Raw genomic sequence first — 13986 nt, 5'->3', positions numbered from 1 at the left:
CCACGATCGCAGCATGTATCGGCGACCGCTATCCTCCAGCGCCGGCCCGGCCGTGCGCCGCTCCCGGCTGTCCGGCCCGGCCCAGCCCCGCCGAGCCTTCCACAACTACTTCATCACCCATCTCCCGTCCTCCTCGATGCATCCCGACTCCAGGTCGTCCGCCGGACCCGGCCACAACCTGCCGCGGTCGGCCTCGAGCCCCTACACCCCGGGGTCAGGAGCAGGCCCGGTCCCGGCGAGGCCGCCCAACATGCCCTCGCGCGACCTCACCGTCGTGCGCATCCCCCTCCGGAGCGCGAAGCACCACTTTGGCGTCTCCGTCTCGCGAGGCCAGCGGCTCAGCCAAGAGGACGCCCACCAAGCCGGCACCATCAAGATGCCGGCCTTCGCGAAGCGGGTGCCCGTCAGCGTGGTGCGCCACCAGACCGCGTCCACCGCCGGCGAAGGCACCAACGCGGACAACGCCCTGGGCGACCCCCAGGTCTTTTACTTTGCCGTGTTTGACGGCCACGGAGGGAGCGAGTGCGCCGACTTTCTCCGCGACGAGCTGCACGGGTACATCGAGGAGGCCGCGGCCCAGTTCGGCCTCAAGAGCAGCCTGAAGAAGGGCGAGCGGCACACGCACGGCCCGCCCGCCCAGGAGCCCCGCCGTCGCCGGGGCCGGCCGACGCCGCCCGGCTCGAGGCCCGCCTCCTGGACGAGTACAAGAGCACCATCGGCGGCTACTTTCGCCGCTGGCGGCCCAACTACTTTGGCGTCTCGGCCCGGCCCGCCAACGCCGACGCGCCGTCGCAGCCGCCGCAGCCGCCGCCGTCCGACCCCGTCACGCTCGAGTCGGTCCTCACCTACGCCTTCCTGCGCGCCGACCTCGACTTTGTCACGGCCCAGGCCCGCAAGCCCGACCCGGACGACCCGTTCGTCTCGGACAACCCGCTCAACCGCGACGAGATCCTCGGCGCCCCGCACCTCACCCCCTCGGGCCACCACACCATCGGCGGCCCCACCCGCTTCAAGGGCGGCTCGACCGCCTCCATCGCCCTCATCTCCACCCCGACCCCGGCTCCCTTTTGGCACCCGGCCGCCCACTCCACCTTGGTCGTCGCCCACGTGGGCGACACGCGCGTCCTGCTGTGCGAGACGGCGTCGGGCCGCCCCATCGCGCTGACGGCCAACCACCGCCCGTCGCACCCGAGCGAGTCGCGCCGGCTGCGCCGCTGGGTCACCAACAGCCTCGTCACCGACTCGTTCGGCGAGGAGCGCTTCGAGGGGCTCGCCAACAGCCGCTCCTTTGGCGACATGCTGAGCAAGCGCGTCGGCGTGTCGTCGGAGCCCGACGTCGCGCGCGTCGACATGGCCCCCGCGCAGTACGCCTTCCTGGCGCTGCTCTCGGACGGCGTCAGCGGCACGCTGTCGGACCAGGAGGTGGTCGACGTGATCAAGGAGGCCGCCACGCCCGAGGAGGGGGCCCGCCGCGTCGTCGAGTACGCGACCGAGGTCAGCCACGACGGCGACAACGCCACCTGCATGGTCGTCCGCCTCGGGGGCTGGGAGCGCCGGAGCGAGGGCGGCGTCGGAAGCCTGGGGACCAAGGAGATGCGGGACCTGAGGAGGATGGAGGCGCAGGATCCGAGGCGGCGCGGGAGGCTTTGAGCCGCGAGGATCGACGAGGGTAAAGACGACGACGGGCCTTGTTCAATTCTTTTTTTTTTTCTTTTTTTTTTCTTTTTTTGGTGGTGATGGTGGTGGTGGTGGTCATTTTGAAAGGGTTGGGTCTGGGTTGGCTTTTTGCATAGAGCCGTGGCGTGGCGCGGCATATTATATATATGTGTGTGTATGTGTGTGTGTAGACATGGATGTGGGATGGAAGGGAGAAGAGCAGAGCAGAGCAGAGCAGAGCCGAGCAGAGCATATATATATATATATATATAGCATACGCATGGCCAAAGGGGGAGATGGGGTGCATGATGAGGCGTGGAGCGTGCATGTGGTATAGACAGATGGGCATGGCGCGACGTTAGAGCAACGGTGACGAGCATGAGGGGAAAAAAAAAGAAAGAGATCGGTGCGAACCGTCGACGGGAGGCAGAGTTGCGTTTTCCGCGGTGCATGCAGGGCCCTCAGGGCGTTGTAGCGTGTTGGGGTGGGGGGGTAGTACCTATCTGGGGAAAAGGAACGGCATTCCAGTTCGTTACTTTGTGGTAGACACCGTTCCGAAGATGGTGGTGGAGGGAGTATGATTTACCTTTCGATGCTTGATCTCTCTCTCTCTCTTTCTCTCTCTCTCTCTCTCTCTCTAGGTGCCTTTCTCGGCCGTGTTATGCCTCTTTTTATTTTGTTGTTGCTGTATCTTTCTATTCTTCTAGGAGAAAAAAAATGAAGGAGTCTAACACTAGGTCCCATCATGGATGCCGACTCCTCGACCCGAGTAGACCGGATGGAGGGAACATTCGCGAGACGGGTGGAAGATGGTAGCCCGGTCCTCATCCAACTTTTTGGATACATAAACCTCTCGGAAAGCTCAAGAAAACCTGCCACCGCAAAACCGACACCACAAACCGGAAGTGGTATATTACCCCTCCTCTTCCATCATTTCATTGAGATCTAGAATCCAAAGAAAGCAAAAGTCTTGCAACGACAACAACCGCTTGAGCCCAAGCCGCCTTATTTACTGAGCTCCCTCTCCCGCTTCCCCCTTCCCCCCCCCCCTCTTCGAGCAAGGCACGCATCCATCCGACACGTCACGGATGGAAAATATGGTTCATCGCATCGTCGCCACAGCCTATGCACTTGAAAACCCATCATTATCATTCACAAACAGCGACGACCTCCCCCAGCATCCCAGCGCCATCGCTCTTCCGCCCCCCTTCGCATTCGCATGCCGCTCACCACCAACCTCAATACCGCGGCGGATACTGCCCCCACCCGGGCTGCCCATGATGGCCATACCCATGCGGCTGGGGCGGGTACTGCGGCGCGCCCCCGTACGGCGGCCCGGCGGCCCTGGCGGCGGCGGTTGCTGGCCGTAGCCGCCCGGATACCCGCCGTACGGTGCGTGAGGCGGCGGCGGCGCGGCGGCCGGAGAGCCGTACCCGCCGCCGCCGTACGGCTGGGCCGGCGGGTGCTGGGGAGGCTGCGAGTGGCTGGTGTAGTAGCTCGCCGCGTGGCCGTACGCCTGGGTCTGCGGTGGCTGGTACTGCGACTGCGACGGCGACGTCGGGGGCCCGGCGCTGCTGCTCTGCGCCTCGCGGTTGAGGGACCGTACGTGCTCCCACAGCGAGCCGGCGGGCTTGCCGTGGCCGTGGTCGCAGCCGCCGGCGCCGGTGCCCCCGACGGACCGGTTGCCGCCGGCCGCGACGGCCTCGCTGCTCAGGATGTGGTTCTTGTGATTGCGCACCGACTCGGACGAGAGAAGGTGGTCGAGCTGGCTGCGATAGGGCGACTCCTCGGCCCACTTTCGCACCGTGTCGAACATGGCGCGCTGGATCTCGATGCGGTCGCTACGGACCGCCGGGTGATGAAAGGCGCGCAGGATGTCGTTGAGTACCTCGTCGACGGGGACGCCGGGGTTTTCCCAGGCGAAGAGGACGCGGCTGTGGTCAAGAGTTAGCACTCATCCTTTTTTTTTTTTTTTCTTTTTTGAAGGGACGGGCCAAGAGGGCAAGACAGGGACAACGGGACGTGACGTACGGGACAACGTATTGCAGGATGGTGGTCGCCACGCGGCCGGCGCAGGAATTGAGGATGTGAGTAAAGTGATCCTTGGACAGCATCGAGTGCGTGGGGTTGTCGCAGCGCGGGTTCGTCCAGGGCTCGAACTGGGTGCTGGCGCTCGTGGCGATCAGCCCCGAGGACCCTTCCTTTAAGCTCTTGGACACGGCCTGGATGATGGGCCGCACGAACGGCGCCAGCAAGCCCAGGACGAAGGCCGTCAGCTTCTCGCTGATGGTCTCGAGCAGCTTCTCGAGGCCGGGTATCTTGGAGATCATGTTGCTGATGGCGCGCACAATCTTGTCGCGGAACTCGAGGATCGGGTAGATCTGCCCGGAGACCTTGACGGGGTCGAAGTTGGGGGACATGCCGGGGACCAGGTTGACGTTTTGGCCCGAGGCAGAGGCGCGGTAGTTCTCCTGCTCCTGAGCGGCCGAGCGCGCCTGGAGGGTCCTAGCCTCGGCGGCGAAGCCGTCGCCCACGCCGGGCAGCTGGGTGAGGAGGGAGATGAAGTCGCCGCCGCCGCCGCCGGAGCTGGAGCCGGAGCCGAAGAAGCCGCGCTGGCCATCGGCCTTGTTGGACTCCTCGGCGAGCTTGAGGACCGAGTCGATCTCGTCGACCTCGGACTGGGTGAAGTGGTCGTTGGCCTCGCTGGTGCGCATGAGCATCTCGCTATCGCTGATGGGCGAGCTACGGACAAAGAAAAGGGCGGGGCCTTACCCAAGCACCGAGTGCAAGAAGTCGACAGCGCCGAACGTCCCCGTGACCAGAGGATACACCATCTTGCCGTTCACGCGGAGCTGGGTGGCGCTCCCCACCAGGGGAAAGACGTTGCGATAGCCCAGCTCGAGAAGCGCCAGCTCGCAGTAGTTGCTATGGGCGCTGAAGTCCTCCATGCAGTGCAGAGCCTGGCCGAGGCAGCGCAGGGCCTCGCAGAGATCTTCCTCCTTGCCCGAAGTGCCGCGGGCGCCGCTGGTGTAGACGCGACCGAAATGGATGCTGCGAGCAAAGCTCCAACGAATGTATCCGGCGCTGGTGGCCCAGCCTCCGGATTCGTTGGCGATGTAGTTCTTCATGCCGGTGCGCGGATCGATCTCGAGCTCGCGGGGGTCGATGGGCCCGCGCAGGCGCGCGTCGTACTTGCGGGCGTCCTCGTTGTCGGCGTAGCCCAGGGGGTTGTCGATGTGCTCCTCGGGGCGGTAGACGCCGAGGCGCTCCGCGGTGACTTCGAACTCGGCGGTGGCGTAGCCGTTGGCCATGAAGGAGAGGACCCAGACCTAAGCGCGTCAGCGGCCGACCTTGGTCTCCCGGGCTGGTCTTGGGCCGTCGCCCAAGCTTACCAGAATGCGGATGGTTTCGGCGTTGATCTTCTTGAGGCTGCCCACGTCGATGGCTTGCGAGTAGTCGCGGAGCCAGTTGCCAAAGTAGACGCGGCGGAGGTTCATGGAGGACCATTTCTTGCCGTAGAGGAAGGCGATGGTGGTGAGCATGTCTTCGATGTCGCCATGCCTCCAGTTGTGGCCCTCGACCTGGGCAATGGAGGGGATGTTGCCGGCGCCGAACGCAGCGACGCGGCCGGGGAGGACGACAAGCAGCAGACTGAGGACCAGGAGCATGGCGCCCCAGCCCATTCGAAGGCCCGTCATGGTGTCGCTGGGATGCCGGACAGGACGGTGGGGTTGGATCAATCAATCACTGGCGACCGGGAGATCGGAGATCCGACGAGGCGAGCTGGTGGTGGGATGACCTCTCGGGGATACGGTTCCAACAGCCCAACAAATAAAAAAAAAAAAAACCACAAAAAATAAAATAAATAAGGGTCCGTAGTTTCAGTCGTGTGCAAGCCGGGCTGCGAAGGGGGGGTTGGGCGGCACAGGCTGCAGGGCAACAAATGGAAGACGACGTTTTGACTGCAACCGAGCCGGCGAGTGATGCAGCAGGAAACGGGTATGTAAATGGCAAGGAATCCGACGCCGAGGTGGAATGGAATCTGGAAGATCGATGGTCAAACCACCTGAGGTACGGAGTACCGCAGACCCAATAGCGAGCGAGCGGCGGCGGCGGCGGCGGCGGCGGCCTCGCGAAGCTGACGTTGGGTCCGATCCTGGCCTGGATTTTTGACGCCGCCTAGAAGAGCGCAAGGCCGTATCGTTTTCCGTCCGATGGCAGCGGATACGTAGGTATCTTGGCTGTGGCCACTAATGAATTACCGGCAGCCTCTCCTCTCTCTGGCCGAAGCAACCCGAGGACGACGGGATCTCGGATACCTCTCGATATCGATCGTGATGGGTCAGAAGGCTTTGAAATGCCTGATGACCGGCTCATCAAGCATGAGACAGAGCCGGAGAAAAAAGAAGAAAAAAATGAGAGTCCGAGTCCGAGTCCTGGTGTGTCCTCGTCCTTGTCATGGACGGACGGGAAAGAAGGCTGGAAATGGAGGGGCAGCTATCGACCCCGCCCTTGGATCAACAGCGACGGCGGCAAGCTTCAGCTGGAATCGGGTGCCAAGCCTTGGCGAGCAAGCCGGCTCGACGCTTGGGCCACCGCAAAATCGGGGGTAGCGTCAGCATGATGCACAAAAGCGAGGTGGCTGTCCGGATACAGGCATCATCTTATCTCATCACCTTGATTGATGCATAAGCAGTCAACGCAGCGATGCAGAGCGACGCTGTCAATGCCGGGCTGACAGCTGACAGGGGGGAGGTGACCGCCTAACATGTGAATTTCCTCGAGGACCTGACTGGACATTTCAGGTTACCTTTGATAGATCCTGTCATCTACCTACAACACCTATGTATATGACAGTGGTAGCTACGGAGGTGGGTAGGGAGAGTGGAAGCCCATCCCTATGTACTGTGTAAGTACACGGCTAGGTAGGTAAGGGTGGAATCGGCATGATCCGAAAGAGCCTACCAGGTACATACTGTGCAGTCGGCTGGTGTCCATCCCCAAAGAGTCTCCATACGCTTGGCGGGCTTGCATCCCTGGACCACCTGGACCAGGTAACGCCACTCATCAGCCGATACGCTTGGGTCGTCAAGGTTGATTTGTTCAACCCCTGGACGCGCCCCTGGACGGGGACAAAAATTCGACCGCTCCGATCGGGCAATCCGTGTCATTCGACGGCCGCTGCAACGCGGTGAAGCCGTCCGCGTTGCCTTTCCCCCCCATACTGTCTTTTGGCTTTTGTTTCGTTCCCCATCGTCCTGTTCTTTTTTTTTGTGTTTGTGTGTGTGTTTATTTTTCTTCTTCGCATCGTCTGCGTTCCCCCTCGACTGCCGAGTGCTACCGTCGGCCTTGCAGTTCCGTCACCACTTCCTCCCCCCCCCGGTCGAGTTCCCAGTCGAGTCCCGTTGTTGAATCGCCGCCGGCCACCAACCGCCAAAGATGCCCGGCCGCACGCTGCCGACCTTCACCCGCGCCGAGGTCGCCAAGCACAACTCGGCAAAGTCGTGCTTCGTCACCATCGGCGACAACGTCTACGACGTGACCGACTTCCTCGACTCCCACCCCGGCGGCGCCGATCTGGTCCTCGAGTACGCCGGCAAGGACATCAAGGACATCCTCCAGGACAAGTCCTCGCACGCCCACTCCGATGCCGCCTACGAGGTGCTCGAGGAGTCCCTCGTCGGCTTCCTCGCCCCTTCGTCCGACGCCAACGGCACCTCCGCCGCCCTCGGCAATGGCGCCGCCCCCGCCAGGACCGACGCCAAAGGCCGCCCCGTCCACCCGCGCACCGGCATGTCCTGCGAGGAGGACCTGACCAAGGACACCGACATCGCCTCCGACTACAAGACGCACCGCTTCCTCGACCTCAGCCGCCCCCTCTTCCCCCAGGTCTGGTACGGCGGCTTCACCAAGGAGTTTTACCTCGACCAGGTCCACCGTCCCCGCCACTACAAGGGCGGCGCCTCGGCGCCGCTCTTTGGTAACTTCCTCGAGCCCCTCACCAAGACGGCCTGGTGGGTCGTGCCCTCCATCTGGGTGCCCTGCGTCTCGTACGGCCTGTACCTGGCGCATCCGGGGTTCGACAACAAGACCGCCCAGGTGGTGTGCTTCGCGGGCGGCGTGCTGCTATGGACGCTGATTGAATACGTGATGCATCGCTTCCTCTTCCACATCGATTAGTAAGCACCTCCTCCTAGCAGCATCTCCTCTGCATTTTGTTTCTTTTTTTTGCGGACTTTCGCTAACCGTTTCCCCCCCACCTCCCTTCAGCTACCTTCCCGACAACCGCATCGGCATCACCCTCCACTTCACCCTCCACGGCATCCACCACTACCTGCCCATGGACAAGTACCGCCTCGTCATGCCCCCGGTGCTGTTCGCCGCCCTGGCCGCGCCCTTCTGGAAGCTGGCCCACACCCTGTTCTTCTGGGACTGGTCCATCGCGACCTCCATCTACTGCGGCGGCGTCTTTGGCTACGTCTGCTACGACATGACCCACTACTTCCTGCACCACCAGAACCTGCCGCTGTGGTGGAAGAAGCTCAAGAAGCTCCACCTCGAGCACCACTTCCTCGACTACGAGAACGGCTTCGGCGTGACCAGCCCCTTCTGGGACATTGTGTTTGGCACCCAGCTGACCTCTCAGCTGACCTCACCCAAGAAGGTGGATTAAGCAACAAAAAATAAAGGGGGGGAAACGCGGGACGATGATTTCATGACCGATGCTTGGGTACTTTGGGGAGGACAAGGAGGAGGAGTCGAAGGGGGTTACGTATTCGTGTAATGGAGGGGTTGGTTACGCATGTCGCACGATTTTTTCGAGTCGGGGGGAGGTCATGATCAGTGTCAAAGAGAGAGAGATGACGACGTCCGGTTTTCTTGTGTAAATATTGAGGGCCCGCCTGGTCGGGGGGTTATCCCTCCTTACTCACACACTACTCTATACTTTTGCCGCGTGGCTTCTCCAGGGCCGTAATACATAATACGAAAAACACGAGCAATGAGTGATCAGCCATCTTGCAGGACCCCTGTGTCCCTATGTGACAATTCCCTGGGGTTTTTTGTGGTGTCTTGGACACAGTCGGATCCCGCAGCTCAACGTTGGACGTCTACAAGTCAACATAGAAACCCTGTCTCACATCCAATCGCAACGTCTTCACAATACGCAGCACAAGCTCTCTTCAACCAACACCCTTCAACCATCTTATCCTTCCTCTTCCTCTCCCACCTCCCTCACCATCCGCCTCCTCCCCCTCCTCCTGCGCGGCCGCCCCTGAACGCCTTCCTCCTGGGACCCCTCCACAAGCGGCGCCGCAAACCGCTCCTTCAGCGCCTAGTACTACCAATCCGCCGCGCGCGCAGACGAAGAGCTCGACGAGGGCGAGATCTGAATTCCCTTCGGCGCGCCGGCCGAGGTGCTGAACGCGGTCAGGCGAGAGGGGGGCTTTGCTTATGCCGCTTCAACTTCCTGCCGGCAGGGCCAACCAGGTGCAGGATCCGGAAATGCCGGGCGGGCAGTTCATCTCGAGGTTTCTATTTCCAACGAGAAACGCATCCTCCTCGTCGACAGATGGCGCCCTCGAAGCTCCGTTTGCGTCGCCCGCCGGAGGCAGGAGACGAGTCAATCCGTCTTCTGTTGGTACCCGTCAAGACTGGGGGCTCGTTGTAATAAGAAGCGAGCCGCATGGTCATCAGGACCATCTCCCCGTTTTCAGCCAACCCCCTCTCGTCAACCATGAACTCGATGTAGCCGACAATGTCCACGGATGCCAGGAGACGCATGCCCCAAGACCAAAGAGGAACACTCGGCAACATGCAGACGGGACCCGGGGATGGAACGCTGCCGGCGGACGGGAGTAGCCCTGGCCGCCGACATACTCGCTTGCATGTAGCCAATGGTCGTCATAAGTCGTCATCGATTCCTTTGCCGCGAGGCGCTCTCATCAAACTCGACAAACGTTGCCGACTGGTGCGAGTGGTGTGCTTGCAAGTCGACACCGTGCGCAAACGATCCTGCAGTTATGCCTTAACACTGTATTCTTCAAGACGTGGCGGCTGCCCATCACGTGACTCTCTCCCTGACGTGGGTGCTCGGATCTCCGGTTCTTTTCTGCCTCTGCCGCCTCCGGATTTTGGCTCGACCATCCCATCCGCCCCCCGCCGATCTCTCATCATCGCCCTCCTGACCCCAGCCGATCCTCCTTCGACTTCTGACATCGTGCCAGCGAAACTGACGACCAGGCCGCAGCGCGACCAAGTTAATACAAGATTAAAAAAAAAGACACACGCACATAGGAACGCAAAATGTCGGGCTTGGACGTCGAGGCCCTCCTCGACTCGACCGCCTCCTCCAAGGAGCAGGCCACCAAAGCCGCCACCAATGGCGACTCGCCCCAGAACGGAAGCCAGCGGACACGGGATCGCGATCGGAGCCCTCGAAGCCGCAGCCGCAGCCGCAGCCGCAGCCGCGATCGAGATCGTCGCAGCCGGGACCGCAGCCGGGACCGCAGCCGGGAATACCGCCGCCGCGACCGCAGCCGCAGCACCGCCCGCCACCGAGACTCGTCAAGCGGCCGCGCCACCCCCCGAAGCGAGGCCGGGAGCCACAAGAGTAGGCGCCGGAGCCGGAGCCGTGATTCTGGCCGACACTCACGTCGTCACAGAGACGGAGACTATTATCGCGGAGGCAGGGGCCGCGGCCGTTCCCGCTCCCGCTCGCCCAACCGCTACTACCGCCCTCCTGGAGACGATCGCCGCGACCGCGACAGGGACCGGGATCGCGATCGCGACCGCGATCGTGACTATCGCCGCCGCGACGAGGACCGCCGCGGCGGCAGGCACAGCACCCCTCGCGACCCGTCGCCGACGGGCGACGAGCGCGATCGCCGCACCGTCTTTGTCCAGCAGCTGGCCGCGCGTCTGCGCACCCGCGAGCTGAAGGAGTTTTTCGAAAAGGCCGGCCCTGTGGCCGAGGCCCAGATCGTCAAGGACCGCGTCAGCAACAGGTCCAAAGGGTACATTTTTCTTTTTCCACCACGCTCTCGCTCTCCCTGGACGGATCCATGCTGATTGAAGAATGGCCTGCAGTGTCGGTTACGTCGAGTTCAAGAGTGAAGAGTCTGTTGCCGCCGCCCTCCAGCTCACTGGTCAAAAACTCCTAGGTATTCCCGTCATCGTCCAGCCCACCGAGGCGGAAAAGAACAGACAGGCGCGGAACACGGAGGCTTCCGGACATCCCAACTCGGTCCCCTTCCACCGGCTCTACGTCGGCAACATCCATTTTAGCATCACCGAGTCGGACCTGCAGAACGTGTTTGAGCCGTTTGGCGAGCTCGAGTTTGTTCAGCTCCAAAAGGACGACAGCGGTCGCAGCCGCGGCTACGGCTTTGTCCAGTGAGCATCCCTCGTCGTGGACTTTTTTTTTAAAAATACCTTCTCCGAGCACCTGTGCTAATGCTGGCCCCCCTTCCCCCCTCCTCAGGTTCCGCGACGCTGCGAACGCTCGCGAGGCGCTCGAAAAGATGAATGGCTTTGACCTCGCCGGCCGGCCGATCCGCGTCGGGCTTGGAAACGATAAGTTCACCCCGGAGTCGACTGCCAATCTCTTACGGGGATTCCAAGGTCAACAGGGATCCGCATTCTCGGGCGCCGGAGGCCGCGGCCCTCAGGCGTCCAACTTTGACCGCGCCGGCGGGCGCGACAACGACAAGGGAACCGCCGCCAGCGCCCTGGATGACACGGACGTGGCCGGCGTCAACTTTAACAACTACAGCCGAGACGCCCTGATGCGCAAGCTGGCAAGGACTGACGAGCCCAGCAACGGCCAGCCCGAGAGACAGATCCTCAAGCCCAAGACGGAGCCCGCAAAGCCGCTTCCCGTCAACGTCAGCATGGCGAGCCGCTGCGTGGTGCTCCACAACATGTTTGATCCTGCCGAGTACGCGTCTCCCCCTCCCTCCCCCGCCCCCCCTTCGCGTTGTCGCAACCCCGCCTGCTAATGCAAACGCACAGGCAAGAAGGCGAAGACTGGATCAAGGAGCTCGAGGAGGAAGTGCGCCAGGAGGCCGAAAAGAAGTACGGGCACGTGGTGCACATCGCGCTAGATCCCAACTCGCAGGGCGACATCTACCTCAAGTTCGACAAGGTGTCGGGCGGCGAAAACGCCATCAAGGGCCTCAACGGCCGCTACTTTGACGGCCGCATGATTACGGCGGCGCCGGTTGTGGACGCGGTCTACAGCAGTTTGTTCTCTCGCACCAAGGCCATCTAAGTCACTAATCACGGCGCCTTTTTGCTTGCCTAGGAACTGCGCGAGGGTACGCTTTCTCGCCATTTCTTTTTCTCCTTGTTACGAATGGGTCTCTGACATGGACTTTTAGTTTTCGCGCCACGCCATGCCACGCCACGCCATGCCACGTCACGCCACGTCAAGATCGACATCACCTTCTCTCATGCCAACCTTTTTTTTTTTTCGGTTTGGTGTCGGGTGGTTCGCCCCCTTCGTGCCTGTTCCCGACTTTATGAGTCGACCTGGCTCGGGCTACACAGATCATCTTGACAACCGCTAGCGGTTCATGAGCGCGTTTGGCATCAAACGTCTCGGGAAATGGCTCTGCCCATGTCACTGATTTCTTCGCCTGCAGACCTGCGCATTCTGTTGTTCTTCACCCTCAACCCAACCCAACCCAACCCCCCCTTCCCCCTTCCGGGATACGATAGACCAATGACGGCTGCCTTGGTCAGCACAACCCACAACATTGACGGATAGGATCACGAGAAGCCCACATCCCCCGGTGTGTGTCCGGCCTCGTCGGGGTTTGCTGCTGATGTTGTTTTCGTGCACAGACCAGCTTATTTAGTAGAAGAATGAAGAAGAAAAACAAGACCCGCGATGTCAGAAATGGAGTTTGTTATTTCGTCGAGTCGGTTGCAGCTGACCTGTCCTGCTCTAGGGAGTGAAGCGAGCATTCTCTTCCCACGTCCCCCTTCTTTTTTTCACCCCCTCGTTGCCTGTTTGTATCGCATCCCCCATGGCATATTTTTCCCTTCCTCGCAATGTTGGCATCTTGTTCGCCTGTCCGGCTTCTTTCATCAGGGAGGTAGATAGCGCAAACAGAGCGTGCGTTTGATTTTATCATCTGGGTGTGGTAACCCAGTTCCGAACTAGACCGAATGCACCTGTGCCGGCTTTTTTTCTCATTCGCATTCTGTGACTGACATGTTGCGTTGCACCGTTTTCTTCCAGGGCTTTTCCTCTCCCGCCTTGGGCGAAAGAGCATGCCACCAAATGCCGGGAAGTCAAGCATACGCTCCTCTGCGAGAGGTGTTACCGGGGCACTCCCCACTGCCATGTGGAGAACCTGCCATGTGGAGAACGAGGCGGCGGTTTACGGAGCGGTGGCGGTGAGGACCTGGTGAGGGAGAGCGTGGAGCGTCTCGTAGTGCTGACTTGGCTTTTGTTCTTGCATTCTGCATCTTGGGAAGTGTTTGTTCTTCCCAGCTTGAACATGACACCCTTGGCTTTGCGACGCTGCCTTCCGACTCCTCTGAGCATCCATCGCGTGTTGAGCAGGCTGATTTGTCGGCTTCGTTGCAACAGCAACAACAAACAAAGCCTTGATTTGTGCCGTAGCCTGTAGAAGCCTCCCTCTCCGAGGTTGCGGCTCGAAATGCGCATCGGCAGCCAAACTCTCATGGTCTTGTGGGGGGGGGGGGGGGGGGGGCGCATTTCTACACACCTCCCCGGCGTGTCCTTTCACCGAGGTCCGCTGGCTCAATGGCAGAGCGTCTGACTACGGGGTTGGAGATTGTAGGATCCCCGGCCAGAAATCAGGAGGTTCCAGGTTCGACCCCTGGGTGGATCGATTTTTGGAGCCGTGGGCTCCCTGGACGAACGGTTGGCGGTTGGCTTTTTGTTCATTTCTAGCCGTCATGATGATTTGAACACCCGCTTCCTTGTCATGCGTGACAAAAAAAAGGGGGCCGCCGTGCTCGCTCACTTGGTTCCTTTTGGATGCTGACGCTTCTCTTGTCATTGCCTTTGATTTGGGTTCAATCAGCACCACCGGGACCATGTCCCTTGGTGCAAGTCGCTTGACCCCTGATCCGCAGAGGCTTTCCGCCCTCCTAAGGTTTTTGGTAGTTATTACCTAGTTGGCTTGTAATTAGCATGTGGATGGAATCCTCCGCTGGAACAAGTCCCGATGCAAACACCTTGTCACAGGCCCGTGTTCATCGCATGAGAACTTCCTGTCTGTTCGCCTTTCACTGGAACACAAAAAGGTGGTCATCTTCAACCCGTCGACTTGAACACTTGGCTGGATCGCTTCC

General features: G+C 61.0%; 4 protein-coding genes and 1 non-coding gene across 5 annotated transcripts; 4 read left to right on the top strand and 1 right to left on the bottom strand.

The window, feature by feature from the left end:
- Nucleotides 1–13: 13 nt before the first annotated feature.
- On the top strand, nucleotides 14–1650 carry VTJ83DRAFT_6295 (uncharacterized protein; the record flags this gene model as incomplete). The annotated part of the gene is made up of 2 exons (XM_071012990.1): nucleotides 14–579; nucleotides 711–1650. 2 exons carry the CDS (start codon nucleotides 14–16, stop codon nucleotides 1648–1650), a joined length of 1506 nt encoding a protein of 501 aa, XP_070863922.1.
- Nucleotides 1651–2779: 1129 nt separating this feature from the next.
- VTJ83DRAFT_6294 (uncharacterized protein) lies at nucleotides 2780–5339 on the bottom strand (the record flags this gene model as incomplete). The annotated part of the gene is made up of 4 exons (XM_071012989.1): nucleotides 2780–3590; nucleotides 3688–4359; nucleotides 4429–4985; nucleotides 5049–5339. 4 exons carry the CDS (start codon nucleotides 5337–5339, stop codon nucleotides 2780–2782), a joined length of 2331 nt encoding a protein of 776 aa, XP_070863921.1.
- A 1756-nt stretch (nucleotides 5340–7095) lies between these two features.
- On the top strand, nucleotides 7096–8329 carry VTJ83DRAFT_6293 (uncharacterized protein; the record flags this gene model as incomplete). Its single annotated transcript, XM_071012988.1, has 2 exons — nucleotides 7096–7835; nucleotides 7927–8329. 2 exons carry the CDS (start codon nucleotides 7096–7098, stop codon nucleotides 8327–8329), a joined length of 1143 nt encoding a protein of 380 aa, XP_070863920.1.
- A 1631-nt stretch (nucleotides 8330–9960) lies between these two features.
- On the top strand, nucleotides 9961–11926 carry VTJ83DRAFT_6292 (uncharacterized protein; the record flags this gene model as incomplete). The annotated part of the gene is made up of 4 exons (XM_071012987.1): nucleotides 9961–10670; nucleotides 10744–11049; nucleotides 11138–11593; nucleotides 11668–11926. 4 exons carry the CDS (start codon nucleotides 9961–9963, stop codon nucleotides 11924–11926), a joined length of 1731 nt encoding a protein of 576 aa, XP_070863919.1.
- A 1492-nt stretch (nucleotides 11927–13418) lies between these two features.
- Nucleotides 13419–13520, top strand: VTJ83DRAFT_t152. The gene has a single exon. It is a non-coding gene; the product is annotated as a tRNA-Arg (tRNA).
- The last annotated feature ends 466 nt before the right edge of the window (nucleotides 13521–13986 follow it).

Source organism: Remersonia thermophila, chromosome 6, assembly GCF_042764415.1.
Source record: "Remersonia thermophila strain ATCC 22073 chromosome 6, whole genome shotgun sequence".
NCBI classification, from domain to species: Eukaryota; Fungi; Ascomycota; class Sordariomycetes; order Sordariales; family Chaetomiaceae; genus Remersonia; species Remersonia thermophila.
Note: the sequence above shows the minus strand (reverse complement) of the source record. Positions and strands in the feature narration are given on the sequence as shown.